We start from the raw sequence: 20,096 nt of genomic DNA, 5'->3' as shown, positions 1-20,096 counted from the left end.
TTTCCCAAGATACCTTAGTATTAACAAAAATGCCAGTAAGGGTATGATGTTGATGGATAACAAACGCAAAAGCCAATTTCTCGTGTCTGATTTTGCTTCTACTTTTTGATCAAGAAGGACAGTTTTCAGGCTGAAAAGTGCCAAAAAGAATATTGCTAAGAGGTAACCGAAAGCCAGATGAGTAGAGAAGATTGGAAAATAATAAAGCACCAGGGACATAAACGCTGTCAGTGCTTTGGGCCACGGGCCCCAGTTCCTTTATCGATGAATTTGTCTCGAGGATCTTGTCTACCAGGAAACGTGCCCAAGGCAGAGACTCGCAGTTCTGATTTTCGAAAATGAGGAGTGAATTCCATACACTACACAGAAGTGCGCTTGACATCGTGGCTGGCTAAATTCTAGAGTTAGTTTTCAAAGAGCAGAGACTCCCAAGACCAGCATGGGTTCATCACGCAGACACCATGCAGACTAATCTCACTTTCTTTTTTGTTCAAGGTCTGTAGACAAATTAGGCAAATGCCAGAGATACAGCGTCTGTGGATCATCATACATCCTCATTATATTCCTGTGGACAAGACAGAAACGTGTGCCTTGGGTGTCAGGACAAGTGTCAGAACTTGTTACTGGCTGAATGATCATGTCCCACAGGCACTGAATTAGGGTTCCCAAGGGCCAGGAGACCCCTAATGGTATGCCACAGGCCTCTGACTTTGGTTCCTACTGTGCCATGTTTTCATCAGTGAAATAATGAAAAATAATAAAAGCTTGTTTTTCAGATTTGAGGTGATGCTAAATTGAGATGAAAAGTGAGATTATGCGGTACCACAATCATGAGCTGTAAAGCCCCTGACAATAAAGAAGAGAGTTTTCTACCTTCAAAACTGTTAAACCCTTTATTCAAATGAAATCTGATGCAGAAACATACTATGTAAACGCAAGTGTGGGGGAGCTGCCGTCTTTGAAGACTGAGAGCACACCAGAGCCCCAACCACCAACCTTGCACCATTTCTCTTGCCCCATTCCGCCGAGGCTCCTCCGTGACCCCTGGGGACCCCCAGCACTCACGAGGGACAATCCAACAAGAAGAAATTTAACAGTCCTATCAAATCTACAAAGGACAGAAAGGCACGTAGCTCATCCTCATTTTTGCCTTTTGAGATTAGTAATAAGGAATTCTGTAGGTTCTTCTGTGTGTGAACAGGTGAAGCAGTGTGTGCACAATTAGGGGAACAGACTGCACATTTCAAATGAAATGATTCTGCAACAATGAGTAACGATGCTGGATAAAGGAAAGGAAACTGAGCAGTGGCACATGTCAAATGACTTTGGGGTTTTACTTTAGAACCTGGAGCTGAAAGGCCATGCCAATGAAGTGAGTCACATGGTCTTTGGTGTCATGCTCTGCTCTGTGGGGCAATCAGCACACCCCAGGGTGCACTGGGCAGCTCTGAGCATTGCATTCTGGGAAGACTAGAGACCAAGTGGAGAGTGTTCAGAATGGCAGAGGGTGTCTCAGAGCCATATCATCATCTGGGGACCCTGAAGAGACTGGGGCTGTGAGAGTTAAGGGGATGTAGAATGGGGATCTGGGAAAGACAGGAAAAGATAGTCATTTTCAAATACCTAAAGGGCAATCAGAATTTAGGTTTGATCTGAGCGGCTCCAGGGAGCAGGATAAGGACCAACGGGTGGGAGACAGAGGCAGACAAATGATGGCTCCATCAGAGGAAGAACGTCCCAATAGTTAGAACCAATTATAGACAGAATGTGCCACCTGGAGGGAGATTAAGGGCCAATCTTAGAGGTGTGTCTGTGGTTCGAGGACCTCTTTGCCGGGCTGCTGTACCCTGCTTCCATGTTTGAATAAGGGATTGGAATAGATGCCTCCTAATTCTGAAAAGCAATGATTCTAAATAAATTCCCATTTATACACAATCCTAAACCTCTCAAACTCCAAACAACAAAAACATCTTCCATAATACTGAGTAATAACAAGTGACATTTATTAAAATGGCCCTAAGATTGCGCAAATCGACAAAAGGACGTTCCTAAAGTGAGATGGATTACATCTAGGAGAAAGAATTCTAGGGGTGAGTGTCATTAGTTGGTATGCTATCCATGCTCTGTGTGGTCACTGTTCGCCATAAATGATAATGAGTCTGGACACCCTATTCCAAAACCAGCCCCATCAAGGAGTTAACCACATCAAATGCAATTCCTTCCACAACTGCTTCTGTGTATTTCCACAGTATATACATTTATGCAAACTAGTTCTTAACTAATAAGCAAAAGTACATGTAAACTTATTTTTTAAAAGTTTCGGATCACATAATACTTTTTAAAAACTGCATTTGCCATTTGGATCACATTTTTGCAGTATCTTCAAATACGAAGGATGCTAGGTTGTGATAGTAAGTGCATTCCTACATACACAGCACTACCATCACATTAACGTATTGCTCTTGAACTTGACAACCAACACGGCTGAAATCTTTTTTATAGCTCTTAAAAGTTAGCTCTCACACACTGTCTTACCCCCTCCATGAGCTGATCCATTTGTTGATTATATCGCATGTCCCGTGAGGTGCAGGAACATGTGGAGAGGGGCTGGAAAGCTGTTTACCCACCACGATTGGGAACTATCAACACCCCAGTCTCCAGTAACAAGCAGAAGGGGTGTAACTTTTGAACCGTTATTACCCGAGTTGATTTCAGAAATACACCTTGGAGCATTTAAGAGTCTACGGCTTAAGTCACTGCTTATGATTTCATTGTAGCACAACTGTAGGCTGCAAGTTCAGGTTTAGCCATCCTGTTAACTGTCCAGGGATATGTGGACCTGGCCCGGGTCTGACCAGACACCACCTGCAGTGCCACCCAACTCTAGAACTCTGAGAGTCTGTATGCAAAGGTAATACGCTACGATGTTTACAGAGACACCCAGCAGATATTTAAGTCAGTGCACATGACAGCTATGCCAATACTTACTTGCCATTTTATTTTACTTTTACATCAAAATAAAGAGGCATTATCTGCTTCATAAAAATATTCAGACTGGCCTATATAAAAGATTTCCTCCAGCTTAAATGTCCACAATGGGATTAGTTTTATAAAAGCTGTCATTATGTGATTTATTTTAAACAAAACTCACCTAGATGATGTCAAGCATAACCTAACATTCATATTTGAATGCACCTACATTGTCACTAACTGTGCAACCTTGGCAATTCATTTTTTCACTTAACCCCCTGGCCCTCAGTGCATGTCTGTGCAGAGCAAAAAGATTGCAATTGAGATTTACTTTTCACGTCCATCCAGTTCTGATTTCTGAGGCACATTCACATTGAACAGAGTAAAGCATAGTTCTCTATATACTTTATCCTCATAAATGCATTATTTTCTAAAATTCACAATTGTGAGAAACGTTAGCAAGAAATATGTTCTTTAAATTGCTACTTTTTTCCCCCAAATATACCACAGTAGCTAAGAAATAACTTCAGAAATGGGAAGACTTGGGATTATATGTTCATAATATATAAACAGGTTGATTCTCAAAGGATTCTGGCAACATACTCATACGCTCTGAAAATACTTTCCACTCAGCTTCCATCACAGCTCATTTGATCTTGTATAATTCCAATATGGAACATAAAAATCCCTGGTGGCAGAGTACAGACTAACTTTGAGAATAAGGACAGATATAAAGACCACAAACATGAGAGACAGACTCCTCTGAAGTTGGAGGGAAAACCTTCCACGATTTTCTCAGTACTCCCTCCCATGCGGTCCTCAATTACTCATCACGGCCCAGTGCCTGCCCTGTGTGGCCACTGTCAAGTCTGTGTCTGAGACTGGGCTGAAGGCAAGGTCCCCCCAAGTAAAGATATCTGGGCATCCCTCATTAATAAACTCCGAGAAAGGCAAGCCCCATGGCCAGTCCTGGCATCCAAACCAAATAGCTCCCCAGGACTTACCAGCTGCTCTGCTGGTCCCGTCCTGCCCAGGTGATGGTTCTGCTGTTGGTGAACAGAGGAGTGGCAGGTCGGGGAGCTGGGAGGAAATGTAATTTACTGCATCTGGTAGCAGAGAACAGGGAATACAATTAGGCACAGTGTTGGGAGGCCCAATGGGTTCACTGCCGAGACAGCAGCTCGTCTGCCCTACATAATGGACCGCGGAGGCAGCCACTGAACGAGAGGATCAGGGAAACAAAGACAAGCATTTGCCCAGTGATGGGTATTCAGCAGAGTAGCTGAGGCAGGAGGGATCCTGGCCAGAGAGCGCGGGCCCCAGAACTGCTCTATGTATTAAAAGATTCACCAGAAAGCTCTAGATTCTGGTACAATGAGCTCAAGGGAAAAAAAAAGAGAAGTGCTAGTGAGAGCCATTATCAACTTGATGGGATTGACCAAATATGGGACATCAAACTAGAAATGTGCCCTAAATGGTACTGAAAATAAATTTGGGGCTCAGTCCCTAAAATGGAAATATAGCTTTAGGTGCCTGAATCATTCAGAAAACCAATTTTATAGGCATTTAAAAAAACAAGTCTCCAGAATTTATCCCATGATTTCAACACTCCAGGCAGGCGTTTCAGCGGAAAATCCTGAGATTCTAAATAACAACACCCCGTGAACTCACCATTAGCTCAGTTTCAGGAAATGGGGTTGTACAAAAGTGGGGGACTGGCTCTGCCCAGGAAAAGCTCAGGTAGGGAGAGGAGACGCTGGAGGGCACGAGCATCAGTAGGCGTGCCAAAGTATCAGAGGAGAGGAGGAAACCACTGAGTGAGACAAGGAGAAGAATCTCTGTCCCCAAAGAGAAGTGGGAGAGTGAAGGAACATTCTAGAAAGCTGGCTTCTATATGATGTGACTCCTTCCTGTGTCACAACCATGTCCCAGAATCCTAGAATATCAATCACTCATCAATAATTGCATCTAACTGCTTACTGCATATCTCCACTGAATATCCCACAACCACCTCAAACTCAACATGTCCAGAGCAGCTCTCTCATCTTCACTGCTTCTCTTGTACTCTGTATCTCGGTTCACTGGTGCCACAGTTCACCCAAGATCCTGGGTGGCACCTTCATTACCCCTCCCAACGTCCAGTCAGTGCCCCCGCCTCCACCTCATTTACGTCTCTGACATCTGTCTCGTTCTCTTGTATCCTTGTCAATACCACCTTAGTTCTGGTAAGTTTCTATTTTCTTTTTTTAATTTCATGCTGGGTAGGACCGTGAAGAGACACTAGATTAGGCTTAGAATTAGGATTAGTTCAGTTCTACCAACTAGACCATTGCTGACTCACATGTGAGTCTGAACAATCCAGAATGTACTGATAAAGGACCATTATGTTCCTAGGACAAAGAACACACTCTGTGGGTGAGAATGGGTAGTGTTTCTCCAAGAGAATGGATTTTCCCATATCAACCATTTGGAGAGAAGGAACAGGAAAACAATGGGAGGCAGGCAGGCATTAGGTTGGAGCGAGGCTCGGGTTACTGTCTCTCTCTGGGGCCTTGTGTGTGCTGGAGCTTGGACCCTGGGTCCAGCAGACATGAATGAAGATCCTCCATTGCAAGGAAGGAAGCTGGGTCTTTGAGATGATGGTGGGCTGGGAGATGGCCGCGAAGTAGCCTGTGGGCACCTCCTAAAGCTGGGCCTGGATTTGAGCCAGGGGCTCTGAGTATAGCCACATATCTGAAGTTGCATATTATTCTCTGTGTTGAACAGTCCTGCCCGTATGCCTGAAATTAGGTTGCAGACGCTCCTGGCACCACAGGGAGCTGTGGGAAGGATCTGGGCCCCAAACCGGGACAAGGCAAGACCAGAGAGAGCAGCAGCTTGGGGTAGGGAGGGATCACTTACAGAGCAGAAATTTAAGCTGAGTGTTTCTTATTAGCTCCGGCACTGCTGAAATCTTTACTGTTGCTATGAAGAACATAAATAGCCAAAGCCAGAGAAAGAAAATTGATGAAAACTCTCCTGAAAACTCGACTTCTGGGCAACTGAAGACACATTGAGATTTCCCAACAATCAGTATGAAGGTTTTGATGTGTGGAAGGTTCCAGGCCACTGCAGACTGGGATGGGATGGAAAACCTAAGCAGATAAGCGTCATACAACAAGAGCTGATATGGGCCTGGGACAGACACTGTCCTTTGTCACTTCTGGCCAACGGTTTCATTCTAGCTCCTTGGAGGGTAAAGAATAGAGTTAGCGCTATACGAAATGTATAATTACACAAAACACTGTGCCTATTTAGGGCAGTAAAAACAACCCACCCAACTGATAAAGACTTTGCTATAAAACAAGTGTGCATATGGGGCAGGGAGGAAGTGAGGAAGGATCAGAATACATATGGCCAGGATATTCTACTCAAGATTGGAATATATTGCTCTTGATTGCCAAGGCTATCATGTAATCAAAAACCATTGGTGACCCAGCAGGACAGTACCTTTATTTCCTCTGACATGCATAGGGTGACTTGCACAAGGTACCTGAAATGGGATCATTACACACGCACACACCAGCAGCCATCTCTGTGGTGCCTCATTAAACCAGGGATGCTCTTGTTGACTATCTGCAGCATCTTTACAGTTATATAATCCCAGGTGGGCCTGGATTCTGTAATCAGCATGTTTCAGAAGTTGGCATTTTTCTTAAGGCATTATTATTCTAAAATAATTTTGTGTTAGTTCTTAGTAACAACAGTTGGTTGATTCCAAGAGAGTCTCGGCAACTTTGCAATCAAATGGGCCTTTGAAATCAAAGAACGGGAAGATAATCAGACATCCCAAACTCCCTCAACTGGACATGCTTCAGTGTTTACCCTCAGACCACAGGGTCACCTAAACATGGACCACATTCTTGGGAGGATGTGTTCCCTCCTTCCAACTTCTTTCTTTGCCAGTAGATGTGGTGTGACGGAAAGGTCCCCCAGGCTTAGTTATAACCAGAGATGTCACCCTAATCTGGGGTGACAGGTAAGACCACAGAAATTTTTCCCTGGCCATTTCTTTGGACCTGCCAGACTTTTGCATCCTCTTAAGTCTGAGCTCACCCATCCTGTCAAAAAGCAACAGAGGACAGAGTCATGAGGGCGATTTTCTCTGCAGTCTTGCTTGTCAGTCATGATCAGGTTTCTTACCACCTCTATGAACTGCCTAGGTGAAAATAGTGGGAAGTAACACAGGAGGAAATGAGAGAAGTTCAGGCTGAAGATGAAAAAGACAGTGGCAAGAGTTTATAACACGGCTTCATTCTCCACACCCCACAAAGCCTTCCCAGAGACATGACATGTAAGGCTCCTTCTCTTCCCCAATTATAAAGAGAAGTCTAGTCAGGTCTGGGTTTGAGAAGAGAAGAGAAAAAAAGAAGTGAAAGCATAAAAGGTCAGTGTGCACCCTTCTGGTATGTGGGTGTTTGTAGGTCAATGTCCCCCAACCCCCTCTCAGCCTGTCACTGTTGCGTTATTGCCGATTATGTGCACTGCGTCACATCTTCCTTGGCACCAGGGAAGCCCAATGTCCTTCCCATGCTGCCACCCCCAATTCCCCAAAACGGGCAAGGCCACCTCCTCAGTCCATGCCTCATCCCTCAAAGCACAGAACAAGACCCTCATTTGGCCACCCTAGAGAAGGCTCTAGGACTGTCATACGTCGTCTTTCTGGAGTCCCTGCTGGCCCAGCCTTGACTTCTTGCTGCCCACATGTGCTGAGAGCATGATTTTTAATTTAATACCTTCCCAAAGCTCACCCAGGGAGCCAAAATCCAGATCCCCTGCCTTTACTTGCTGGGGAGGAAACATAAAACCACCACAATACCTGATTATATTTTTTTCTTAAGTCAGAAATATCCTTAGTGCAACTGTCTTTGCTAATCCAGAAAAGTGCATTGTCCTTCTGGGCATTTTTAAATCTCTTCCCATACATTTCCAAATGACATCGGGAAAACATTGATGCCAACTCTTATTCTGGCTCTTGATCATCTTCCTGGTTTAGAGATTGACCTTGTAAGAACCAGATGAGCAGATGGTTTCTGATCCTTCCAACAAGGCCCAGCGTTCTAAAGCAGGTCAAGCAGAGAGTCAGAGTGAAAGTGGGAATCGAGTGGTTTTCATGAGTTTGTAGCTAAGGTTAGGGGAGCAAAGTGAAGGATGAGAAGCACACAATCCCAAGTTCATCCCCAAGGCCCGAGGAAAGGAGAGAGGAGGACAGGCGGAAGGCCCACTCCTACCAGGATGGGGGCAGGAAAACCAGAGCCCTGCTCCCACCTTCATGTGCTCTGGGCCAACTATCCCCCTCCCAGGGGGGGATGTTCTGCCCAGCCCTGTTTCCCTGGAAGGCTGGAGAAACTGCAGTTTTCTCAGTCAAAGAAAAACCAGAGGCCTTAGGAAGGTTTCCTGAACACCAGATGATGACCTTCTGATGTGTGTTGTGGCCTGGAGACCTAACCACCAGCACAAATGGGCTCATTCCTGTCAGGGACCTGATCCTGATGTTAGTGCCCTTTGCTGAGCATCTTTTAAGAAAAGCCCAGGCAGTGAACCTTGGGGACTGAATGGGAAGGATAAGAGGCAAGCCAATGGGATAAGAACAGAAAAAGTGAGTCAAGAAACAGCTCTTGAAGAAGAGAGGCAGAGAAGACTCAGGATGTGGAACTCCCCAGTGTCCTGCAAACAGCACTGCTCTTTCTGATGCCCTCACAAGCCAAGACACCACATCTGCTGGTGTGTTAATGAAACCCTCTAAGCTGACCGGGATAAACACATTCATCTACAGAGGGGGCAGAGACTCACGCTTACCTCCATCCGTACTGGAGAAGCTCTGTGGAAACAAAAGCAGGGCAGAGCGTTACTACACACGTAGGGTGATAATCCCTCACTCATCTTTCTCCTCCAGCCCAGGCCCAGAATTTGACTAGAGTGGGCAGACCCAATGCTCTCTTTCCTTCTGGGAAATTCGTTTGGGATCACAAAACTTAAGGGAAAGGTTTACCATTCCCACTTTACACCGAATTTCTCCCAATAGAGATTTATTTTGCTTATCCAGCAAACACACTTGGTTGGGTTGGAGAAGTGATATCAGAAAATCCCATCTTACAAATAACTAAATTAGACTGCTTTCTCTCGTGGATGGGCACCCAGGGAACCAGGAGTTACAAAACAGAGGGAAGGTCCCGGCACATTCAGAGCCTGCTGGCTCTGTGCATTCTCTTCTCTTGGCTACACGGCACCATCTGTTTGTATAGACAGTAAAATTTCACGTATTTACACTATTTGTATTTGGAATTCATGTCCATTTGATTTGCTTTTGCCTCTGGCCTTTTTATAAAAGAAAGACTTAAAGCCACAGGGAGCAGGTTTAATCTGCTTCATAAGAATTGATTTGAGAATTCTGAGTCCAACGGGAGATGACTTTTCAGGTATTAGGCCTATAAAGGGTTTGGACAGGAGTAGATGGGGTTAATTTAATGACTCTTCTCTGTGATTCCTGGCAGGTCAGGTGGTCCCACACCTGAAGACAGGCCACTCTCAGCTTCTGAGATGGTGCGGGTCCTCACACATGTCGCCCTCATTTCACAGAGTGTGTGGCTCAAACTTCTCATCCATACCAACTGGCCTTTTCTCCAGTTGGCATCATTTTGCTAGTGCCTACTTCCCCCTGGATATCATTTAGGGAAATCATATTCGTTCTCTTCACCTTCTGCAAGTCCTTGAAGGATTTTTCCGTCTCCTTTAGTCTCTCTAGGATGATTTGCTCTTTGGCAGATATCTGGGACTCTTCACTCTCTAGCGCTTGGATTTCCTGCTCGAGCCTGGAAAACACACAAACAGAGGACAGGTTACTTTATGGTCCTGCCACCCCTGGGCCAGAGAACAGTTCCTTCCTGTTGGGTGACTTGCTGGCAGTCTCTATTTTACATTTTGCTGAGGTACAAGCCAAGGTTTCACATTACAGAGCGTCCTGTGTTTTCAGCTTTGCCACTGAGCAGACATTGATCAAAGGACAACAACCCAGAGCTCCTGCCACTAGTTCGTGGCCATCACTTTGCAATATGCTTCGGTGTCCTCTTCAACTCTACTAATATGCACATTTTTAATTTGGAAGTAGATACTACGTTCTACATAGCATAGAACATAAGGCCTGGAGGAAAACATCTTCATATTCTCCTAGCTGTCTCAGAATAAGTGCTCTTCTGTTTGGTCAAAAGATGAAGGGCCAGTCTTGCTCAAAGGATATATGTTTTCAAGAAATGGCAGGTGGCCAGCACCCTTGGAAGCCTGCTGTCATCTCCCTCAGTAGCCTGGTCTCTACTGCCGAAAAAGGGGAAATGGAGTGGACTGATACAACTGCCTCTACTCTTCTGGAACTTTCCTCGGTTTTCACAGCCATCCTATATATTTTCTGGAAGGGAAATTTCAGCACTGCTAGGAGACTCTGGGAATATTCCAGAACAGCAGCTACAGTTATGATTTGAGAGCAATCTCAGCAGCTGTATTCTTTCAATGAAATAATGGTAGGAACCATTCTTTCAATGAGCACTAAGTCTGTGCCAAGAACTGAGCTAAGAATTCACATGGATTATTTTACTTAACCTTCCCAAGGACCCTATGGGTAAGGAATCCCCATTTTGCAGATGAGATCATTAAGGCTTGGTAAGTTTAAGGAACTAGTTTACTGTTGCAGGGCCTTGAAGCAAGGATTCAAGCCAGGACGTCTAACTTAAGACCCTACTCCTAACCATTGTGCTAAATTCTTACCACATGGATTCTGCAGTATTTCACTTATTTCCTGCCTTGTTAACCACCGAGTATATTAGCATACGAGGCTGGCACTGTTATGCAGCAATGCCTTTGGGGGTTAGCGAAGGATAGATGTTCCCCTGGCTAAGGGACTCCAGACTGTTACGCTTCTTGAATTATTTGGTCTGAATTTGTTTGTTTATTCGTTCACTTCTGCTTTTGGCATCTTTCCACTCTGCCGTGCTGGAAGCTTTGCTGCACAGTCTGTGCCTGCCTCTGTTCCTCCTCTCCCTCCTCCTTGTCCTTTTCTTCCATCTTCTAATCTACCGTTGGGAACTGGTTACCCAAGGCTATTAGACTAAGACCTAAAATAAAGAGTTCGGAATGAGATCTTCTGAGAGGTAGGGAACACTAGCTATAGACACGGATTTACTTAGGGATGCACTGTGCCCTCAGAAGCCTTTTCTGTCTCCTTCCTGGGTGTCAGGAAAACGACTTCTGAATGGATGAGAATTTGCAGCAATTATTTTGAGTTATGAAGACAAACTCTACATCCAGTTGTACCCCCTCCAAATGAACACAGCTTCAGATATACTTATTTTTCACTCACAGTAAGAGTGGAAGTCCTTAGAATGACTTACAAGTCCATATACATCTAGCCTCCCATTAGCATATGACCTCCACTTTTATCACCATGCCTATTTCACTATATGCTTTAGTCAAACAGAACTACTTATTCACCCATTTGTGTGCCATGTTTTTGTCTCCTCCAAGAAACCCATCTCAAACCCTAACCTTCTTGAAGTTTCAGCTCAGATACCACCTGCCCCATGAGGCTTTCACAGATTCACTAACAGGAAATAACAATGCCCTTCTCTGAACATTCATTAGCATATTATTTTGGTTTATCAGAGGTCTACTCTATGTTAGGACGCTGGTTCTCAACCAGGGTGATTTTGCCCCCAGGGGATATTTGGTAATGTCTGGAGATATTTTGGTTGTCCTTAACTCAGGGAGAGTAGAGTTGGTGCTACTGGGATCTAGTGGCTGATGGTCAGGGATGCTGCTAAACATCCTACAATGCATAGGACAGCTTCCGAAACAAAGAATTATCTGGCCCCAAATATCAACAGTGCTGAGGTTTAGTAACTCTAAACCCTGTGTCAGAGTATGCATAAATGAGTAATTTTCCCTACTAGATTATAAATTCATCACAGAGAGGGCCTAAATGCTCAATACAGTCATGCATGGCCAAATGACAGGGAAACGTTCTGAGAAATGCATCCTTAGGTGATTTCATTGTGCCAACATCATAGAGTGTACTTACACAAACCTAGATGGTAGAACCTATTATACCCCAAGGCTATAGGGTACTAATCTTACATCATATATGACCAATCCCGTCACGTATGATGGGGCCACCTGTCTGTCGTTGACTGAAACGTCATGCAGCACATAACTGTACACATATGTGGAATGAATCAAACCAAGTTGCAAAAAGGCATGGTTCAGCCAACATGAGAGCTTCAGGATTTCTAAGATCAGAGTGAATTCTTCAGCAAGCTTTGACTTGAGAGGCTGTGTGTGTGGGCTGAGCTGCAAACAGTCTAGAGGAGAGAGAGCTGAGCCACACAGACATATAAACAGAGAGATATAAACTCCTTTGCTGTCCCAAATGTTCAGCAAAATCTTCTACACTTATCTGTGTAAACTATTTTGGGGAGAATTAAGGAAAAGGATATGAGCATGGAATAGAGACAACACACATGGGACAGCCAAATGATCCAGAAACTGAACTAATTCAATGGGTAGAGGAGCTGCTGGGCCAGGGGTTTCCTGCATAGATTGGATGATAGTACAGGCCAGGTGATTTCTGGGGAGATCTGAATCTCAAAGGACAGAGTACCCCAGCAGCTATTTAGGATTTGGGTAGATTCTGCTCGCAGACACATCTCCTCTTTCCCCCTTCATCTCCATGGGAAGAGCACATATGTCGCTGACCCACTGATGTTGGTGTCGGCCACGTGACTTGCTTTGGCCTCATGGCGGGGGGGATGTGTTTCCCCACTCCTTGACTTTGGGCTCAGTCTTGTGGCCCGCTTTAGCCAATGGGACGTTAGCAGACACGACAGAGGCCTGGAATGCGCTTGCCCAGCTGGGCTTGTCCTCATGTGCCTCTGCCAGCTCCACTGCTGTCCCTTCAGCCTGGCCTTGGAAAGAACAATGGGGAGTAAACCAGAGCCCAACTCAGAGTCAGAGGCCATGCCTAGGGGGGCCTGCACCTCAAATCAGAGCCACTCAGCTGAGCCCAGCCTTGACCAGCAAACGCTCGGCCTACTCACACAAGTGTGAGCAAGAATAAGTGATTTTTATTATAAACCACTCGGTTTGAGAATAGTTTTTCATATAGCACTAATGTGGCAATAGCAAACTGCTACAGTTCAAATATTTATATATTATAGGCATATATATTATAGATGTGTGTATTACATGATACATATGTATATATAGCCTAATAATATAAATATATATAAAATATATATACATAAAATATATATATATCCCAATAACACCTGAAGCTAAAAGATTAGAAAGACTATATGCTCTCCCGACTTCCCCCAATCCTCAGGGGAATCTGGAGGGACACAGGGCACCCGTTCATGAGGATTAAGACTGAGAAAATAGAAAAATCTCAGTGGTAGTTGTCTCTGAATGATGGGATAATGGGTGATTTAAATTTTGTTCTTTATAATTTTCCATATTTTCCCAGTTTAAAAACATTCATGTATTTCTTATCTAACTAGAATAGAAACAATAAAATGCTTTTTAAAAACCCCTCCTTGGCTTGGCACTGAGTAGGCAGCATTTCACAGGCTGTGGCCTAGGAAAGAAGCCAGGGCTGCAGCCTCTCCGGTGTCAAGTGAGGGGGTAAATGGGTGCATTCCATAGTCGATTTACATTCAATTCAACCAATGTTTCTGGACCTTGTTTGACTGGACCCAGAGCTAGGTACTACAGGGGATTCTAAAATAAACAAGATTGTGTTAAAAATGGCTGACTAATAACAACAACAAAAAGGCTGTCTAAGTAACTCACCTCCCCCCCGTGAAGCAGCCCCAGGTGGTTAAGAATTCTGTGGGACCTGATGCCCCTTGGCTGGCCCGACGGTCTCCCCAGCCTGGCCCCGGCCCTCTGGGTTTGGGGCTCTCAGCTATACAGTTCAAGTGCTAAAGATTTGGGTCATGATACTGCGTAACTGAGAAGGAACGGAGAGAGAGAGAAAAAAAAAGAAGCAACGAAACTAGACTTTCGCGATAACAACTGAGTTTCACCCAAAGGGAATGAATGTGGGAAACTGACAGTTTATGTGAGTCTAAAAAGTCAGATCCAATAGCAGATTTCTCTACAAATGCACATATGGTTTTGGCCAGGTCCTGAGGGCGCTGGACGGCCAGGCCGCTATCTTTATGTGGAAAACCTGAGTCCCAGGCCTCAGGAGCATCCCCCCAAGAAACAGTGTCATAGAGTTAATAAGGGTCATCCTAGCCGGGCTAGAAATGCCACTGTTTTGTAGTTTCATGACTGAAATCCAATGCAGTCTTCCTGGAGGAGCCAAATAGATATTGCCGAGCTAAAAATAAAGAATGGGCAGGCAGTGTAATTTATACACAAGGTTAATCGAGGCTCTTTAGTCTAAGACAGGTGCGCCTAACAGCCCCTGACCAGCTTGCTCAGTTTCTTCTGAGCAAAAAGCAGACTGTAATAGGCTGTGAGGAAAGGTGACACATTGCAGCTGTGTAGGCTTCATTTACTGGAGATGAGGTTGCAATCCTGGCCAAACGGTCTCATAAAATCTGCCTAACCCCCATAGACCTTCCTCAGGAGAATACAAAGGACCTAGGGCTCCATGAAGTGCATCGATCATTCTCTCATTTCAAAATCCATCTATACATTCATCCATCCAACTGTATGCGAGCACCTTCTCTCCATCAGGCCCTGTGCTGCGTCTCAGGGACAGAGAGGTAAATCAGCCGCAGTGGCTGCCCCTGAGAGCTCTTGGTCAAGGGATGAGAACGGCCAAGTAGACACATACGTTACAATTCAATCCAAAAGAGTGATCATGGAGGAGCGAGGTGTTGCAGAAATGTCAGTTCTGTCTGGGAATGTGGAAAGACTCAAAGCTGCCTGCCCGGTGTCTCCTCCCCTTCTTCCCATACTAACAGAATCCCCATTCTGTTGGCGGTGGCAGTGTGCTCAGCTGAAAAGGTACACATCCAGCTTCCATTGCAGATGAAAGGGGCCACAGACACCTCTGGCCAATGAGATGTAAATAAAACTTGTTGGGAGAGACTTCTGGGGAAGCTCCTTAAAAGGAGGAGAGTTGAGGGGCTGACCCCGTGGCCGAGTGGTTAAGTTCGCGCGCTCCGCTGCAGGCGGCCCAGTGTTTCATTGGTTCGAATCCTGGGCACGGACATGGCACTGCTCATCAGACCACGCTGAGGCGGCGTCCCACATGCCACAACTAGAAGGACCCACAACGAAGAATATACAACTATGTACCTGGGGGCTTTGGGGAGAAAAAGGAAAAAATAAAATCTTTAAAAAAAAAAAAAAAAGGAGGAGAGTTGACTTAAGTGGCCTATGCCCTTCGCTCTTTCTCTCCCTCCTGCCTGGTGAGCGGCCCTGGTGCTAAAGAGATGTATTAGTTTCCAGTTGCTGCTGTAACAATGACCACAAACTTAGTGGCTCACAATATAAACTTATTATCTTATATTTCTGCAGGTCAGAGTCTGACATGGGTGCCACCAGACTAAAATCAAGGGTTTGGCAGAACTGTATTCCCTTCTGGAGCTCTAAAGAAGAATACATTTCTTTGCCTTTTCCACCTTCGTGAGGCCACCCACGTTCCTTGCCTCATGGCCCCTTCCTCCATCTTCAAAGCCAGCAATGGTACATCTCTCTGACTATTCTTCTCTAGTCACAGCTCCCTCTGGCTCTTCTTCTGCCTCCCTCTTCCACTCTTACGAATCCTTATGATTACACTGGACCCGCCCAGATAATCCAGAATAATAATATTCTTATTTTAAAGCCAGCTGTTTGGAGAACTTAATTCCCTCTGTAACTTTAATTCCCCTTTGCTACGCAGCCTCATGTATTCACAGGTTCTGGGGGTCAGAATGTGGACACCTTTGGGGGACCATTACTCTGCCTACCATAAGGGACATGATGTTAGAAGTGGAACAGTCATCTTGTGTCCACAGGGGCAAGAGTATGCTAAGGATGGCGGAGTGGGCAGAAGGTGAGAACTGCCTGGGTTCTAGATGGCATCATGGGGTCACTACGCCAGCTCTAGATTGTTGGCTCCGGATCTCTTCTTATGCGTTTAAGCCGCTATTATGACCAAAGCTGAATGCAATGTCCAACTAATACAAGGGATGAGAAAAACTTGACTGAGTAAGTGATAGTTGGGCCTTGAAGGATGCATTCACCAGCTGGAAAAGAGGAGAAAACACGGAGCCGGCCCAGTGGCATAGTGGTTAAGTTTGCGTGCTCTGCTATGGCGGCCTGGGGTTCACAGATTCGGATCCCAGGCATGGACCTAGCACTGCTGCTTAAGCCACGCTGAGGCAGCAGCCCACATAAAATAGAGGAAGACTGGCACAGATGTTAGCTCAGTGACAATCTTCCTCAAGCAAAAAGAGGAAGATTGGCAACAGAGGTTAGCTCAGGGCCAATCTTCCTCACCAAAAAAAGAGAGAGAGAGAGAGAGAAGAAAACATGCCAAGCAGAGGAGAGAGCAGAGGCCACGGCCCAGAATATCATATGTCCCTACTCTCCCCCAGCGGCATGTGGCCTTGCACAGCCTTTTCAGTCACTGCGTACTCTACCCTCCAGTTGACACAGCTCAGCATGATGCCTCAGAGAGGTCCTCTATATTCCTGTCCTTCATCCCCGCAGCTCACTCTGTGCTTTCATTCTCCTGTGCCTCGCCTGGCCCAGAAATACCTGGTCTTTGAGGCCCTGCTGAGAACTTACCTTCCCATCTCTGCAGTGGGAGAAAACAAGTCTCAAACCAAGAGAGAAAAGAACAAGAGAGGCTGAATGAGAGGGACCCCGGGCCATGGGTTCTCCAGCTACTGCTTCCCATGATCCTCTGCTACACCTTTGCCCTTCTTATTTACAGAAGGCAATACATTTTTCCTTTGCATGGGCCCCTCTCAGCTGAATTCAAAAGAGGACAGACTAATACAAACTGCGTTTCCAATAGTCTTCCTGTTGGGAGAGGGCCTTGCCTGTAAACTCAGGCACGCTTCATTTTTCTTTTTCCATCAATGATGATGATAATAATTTTAACAGTAATAATTCTAATATTGTTTTTGATAGGTATATATTGCTTTGCACAACAATAATAATAATGATTAGGATTTCTGAAGGCTTATTGTGTGTCTTACAAGCATTATGAGCCTCAGTCTTCACCATAGCCTATCCTATGAAGCAGGAATTCCGTAACCCTCATCACACAGATGAAGAAACTGAGACACAGAAAGGTCACTGACTTGCCCAGGGTCACCAAGATAATGTGGGGCCAGGATTTGGACCCAGGTGGTCCAGCTGGAGAACCAGTATTCTTTGCCACTACTTTCGACTACCTCCCCATGACCACCTCCTCTTTTCCCCTCATTTCCTCAAGAATGCATAGTGCAACGTAACATATTTTTCATGCTCCTAGAACCACAGAAGGTCAGGCTGGGAGTGGAAGCCATTGAATCTAATTGCTTTTCAGAAACCTGAAGCCCCTGAACTGTCCTCCACCCAACAGTTAACCTATCTCTGCTTGAAACTCTCCACACACAGGGAGCTCACTACCTTCCAAGGGAGCCCCCATTCCCTTCTGAACAGTACTCACCGCCAGAATGTCTGCTCCCTCATTGCTTTAGGCAAAGGTCACTTCCCTGTAGCTTTCACTAACTGTCTGAATTCTAACCCTTGGAAGCACAGAGGTCAAGTTTAGCAAACACCATGACTTACTTGCAGGAGCTCCATTCTGGGAAACGGCAAGACCCAGGCAAACAAAACTTACTACTCAATGGGGAGCACTGGTGCTAAGAATCAGGGCTCAGGAGTCAGTGGGAGATGGCGGGAAGAGGAGAGAGGAAAGGGGTGAGCTGACCAAGAGGAAGGGGGACTTCCTGGCTTCCTCATGGAATGAACTTCGCAGATTAAAAGCTGAGGCGAGTGGAGCAGTAAAGACATGTTCACAAAATCCTCGGGGCCCTAGCTGTGCTTCTGAGCAAGACCAGTCTACTCCTGACAATGGAGTGAGTCTTTACCACCTCCCTCACTACCAAGGGACAAGGCGAGGGTCACACACACAAGCCGTGAACAGGCCACACACTGCCGCCCAGCTGACATGCATTTGAGTCTCAGTGAACTCTTCCAGAATAAAAGGAGATGCTGACAGACTGGCTGAAGGTGCTGAATTCAGACCCGTTCTCTCCTCTTGAACTGCAGTTTCATACTTGAGCAGTCAAGTGGAGTGCCTGTCTGGTCAACCCGCCAAAACGAGAACCTCAGGAAGAACGCTGCTCAGAAGAGAGAAGAGCTGTGCACATCTTTACGTCTCCAGCATAAGGAAAAACGTAAAAGACTGCTAGTTGTTCGCCAATTTCCATCCTCCCCTTCTTTCATGTCAATGCGATCCCTCAAGTTTAGCTGGGCATATGGCCACACAGAATAATGTCCACATTTCTCAGCATCTTTTGGAGCCATGTATAACATATTCTGGCCAAACGGATGTAAGTGAAAGCATTGTAGGACAGCTTCTAGAACCTTCTTTAGCCCTTTCTTCTTCAGCCCTTCCTTCATCCTTCTGTCTGAAATGCACATGTGTGCAGGTAGAGCTCTAACTGCCATCTTGGACTCTGAGGACAAGGAAAGGAGAGGGATAAACTGGAAGAAGCTTGGGTCCCTGAGGAATTCACAGAGCGCAGCCATCAGAGAGCTCTTGACCACCTGCCTACCTGTGGATTTTCACTAGACGGAGAAATAAACATCTTGTTTAGGCCACTGTTACTGTGGGTCTCTGTTACTTGTAGCCACATTTAACCCTAATCAATTAAGACATTTACCACATATTGTTGAATTTTGAATGAATGCTCTTAGACGTATGCTGGGGATGTGGGGCCGTAGCTAATCACGACCCAGAGACTCATTAATGACAGCAGGAGCAGAAGAGAAAAATGAGCAACTGCAAAGTTTGAAATTCATCACAGCTATTCAACTCCTGTAAATGGTGCTCGCCTGGAGCTGTCCTTCACCACCCTCCCACCTCATATCGGTGCCCCATCTAAAGTCTGAGGAGGTAGTGTCCTACTTTTTGCACAATGATAATCATCCACATCTTAGCATCTCTTCGGTGTGCTGCAACTGTGATGTTTGTGTCAGTCTGACTCCCAGAGCCCTTGCAGCTGAATTAACATCAGAAAGAGCCAAGATTGGGCTGTCTATACCCTTTAAGCACCCTCCCAGGCTTGCCATGCAGCGAGCTAATCACCCCCATAAGTGAAGACTTCAAAACAAGGAGCTCACCCATGACATTCAAGTTTCAGTTACATATAGGAGCAGAAGACACAGTATATGTGGTTCAGAAGTGAGTGTGGTGGCCAGCAGCTGTTAATTTTGCCTGTCCAGGATCCCTGCCACTTTTTGTTTGGGAGCACCATCCAGTTCCTGCCCCGGGAAACAATCTCTCTGGAGTTCCCTGTGGATTTGGTGAAACTACTGAACAGGGGGCTCCACATCCCTGGCCAAGGAGTGGAAATATAACCAACCTGGCTCAACTGGACTGATGCCCAGGAATCTGCGTCTTGAGAGGAGAGACCCAAGAACGGAGAATAATCGTGGGTGAATCATTCCCACAGCAGGATCCCGAAGACTGTGCCATTGGCTCCTGCTGCCTGGGGCCCCACGTCTTCCTGAGACCTGATTAAAGACCCCTCCCTCTATTCTAAGAATTCTTAGCCTCCTCTTTCTCTCTCTATCTCCATCTTAATATCTCTCTATTTCTATCTTCTAGGTAGAGCGTTGGGAAGAATATTGGGAAGAATATTGTTTATCTTCACAGAAATAGATGCTATCAAATTCATTTTCCATAATTCAGGAAGACGGTGCATTTGTTTCTATGGCACTCCCTAAATATTTTTCATCTATGACTCAATTTGCAAGGAAACAGCTTCCTTTTATTTAGATGAGTATGTCTGGAATCACCGCAGATCATTCGGTATTTTACTGTAAAAAAAAGGTTAACGGCCCTTGAATAAACAGAGGATTTCCACTTCTCCTTATGA

At 45.5% G+C, this 20,096-nt stretch overlaps 1 protein-coding gene across 25 annotated transcripts in view; it reads right to left on the bottom strand.

The window, feature by feature from the left end:
• PALM2AKAP2 (PALM2 and AKAP2 fusion) overlaps positions 1–20,096 on the bottom strand; it is a 467,702-nt gene that overhangs the window by 215,718 nt on the left and 231,888 nt on the right. For 14 of the 25 annotated variants that reach the window (XM_070594973.1, XM_070594978.1, XM_070594967.1 and 11 more), the window contains 3 exons: positions 9,707–9,821; positions 8,809–8,830; positions 3,975–4,076 (listed from right to left, as the gene is read on the bottom strand). In XM_070594973.1, coding sequence (XP_070451074.1) covers positions 3,975–4,076; positions 8,809–8,830; positions 9,707–9,821 — 239 coding nt within the window. The remainder of the gene's footprint in view (positions 1–3,974; positions 4,077–8,808; positions 8,831–9,706; positions 9,822–20,096) is intronic. The other 11 variants (XM_070594981.1, XM_070594975.1, XM_070594965.1 and 8 more) reach the window with 1 other exon arrangement.

This window comes from Equus przewalskii, chromosome 26 (assembly GCF_037783145.1).
Source record: "Equus przewalskii isolate Varuska chromosome 26, EquPr2, whole genome shotgun sequence".
NCBI classification, from domain to species: Eukaryota; Metazoa; Chordata; class Mammalia; order Perissodactyla; family Equidae; genus Equus; species Equus przewalskii.
Note: the sequence above shows the minus strand (reverse complement) of the source record. Positions and strands in the feature narration are given on the sequence as shown.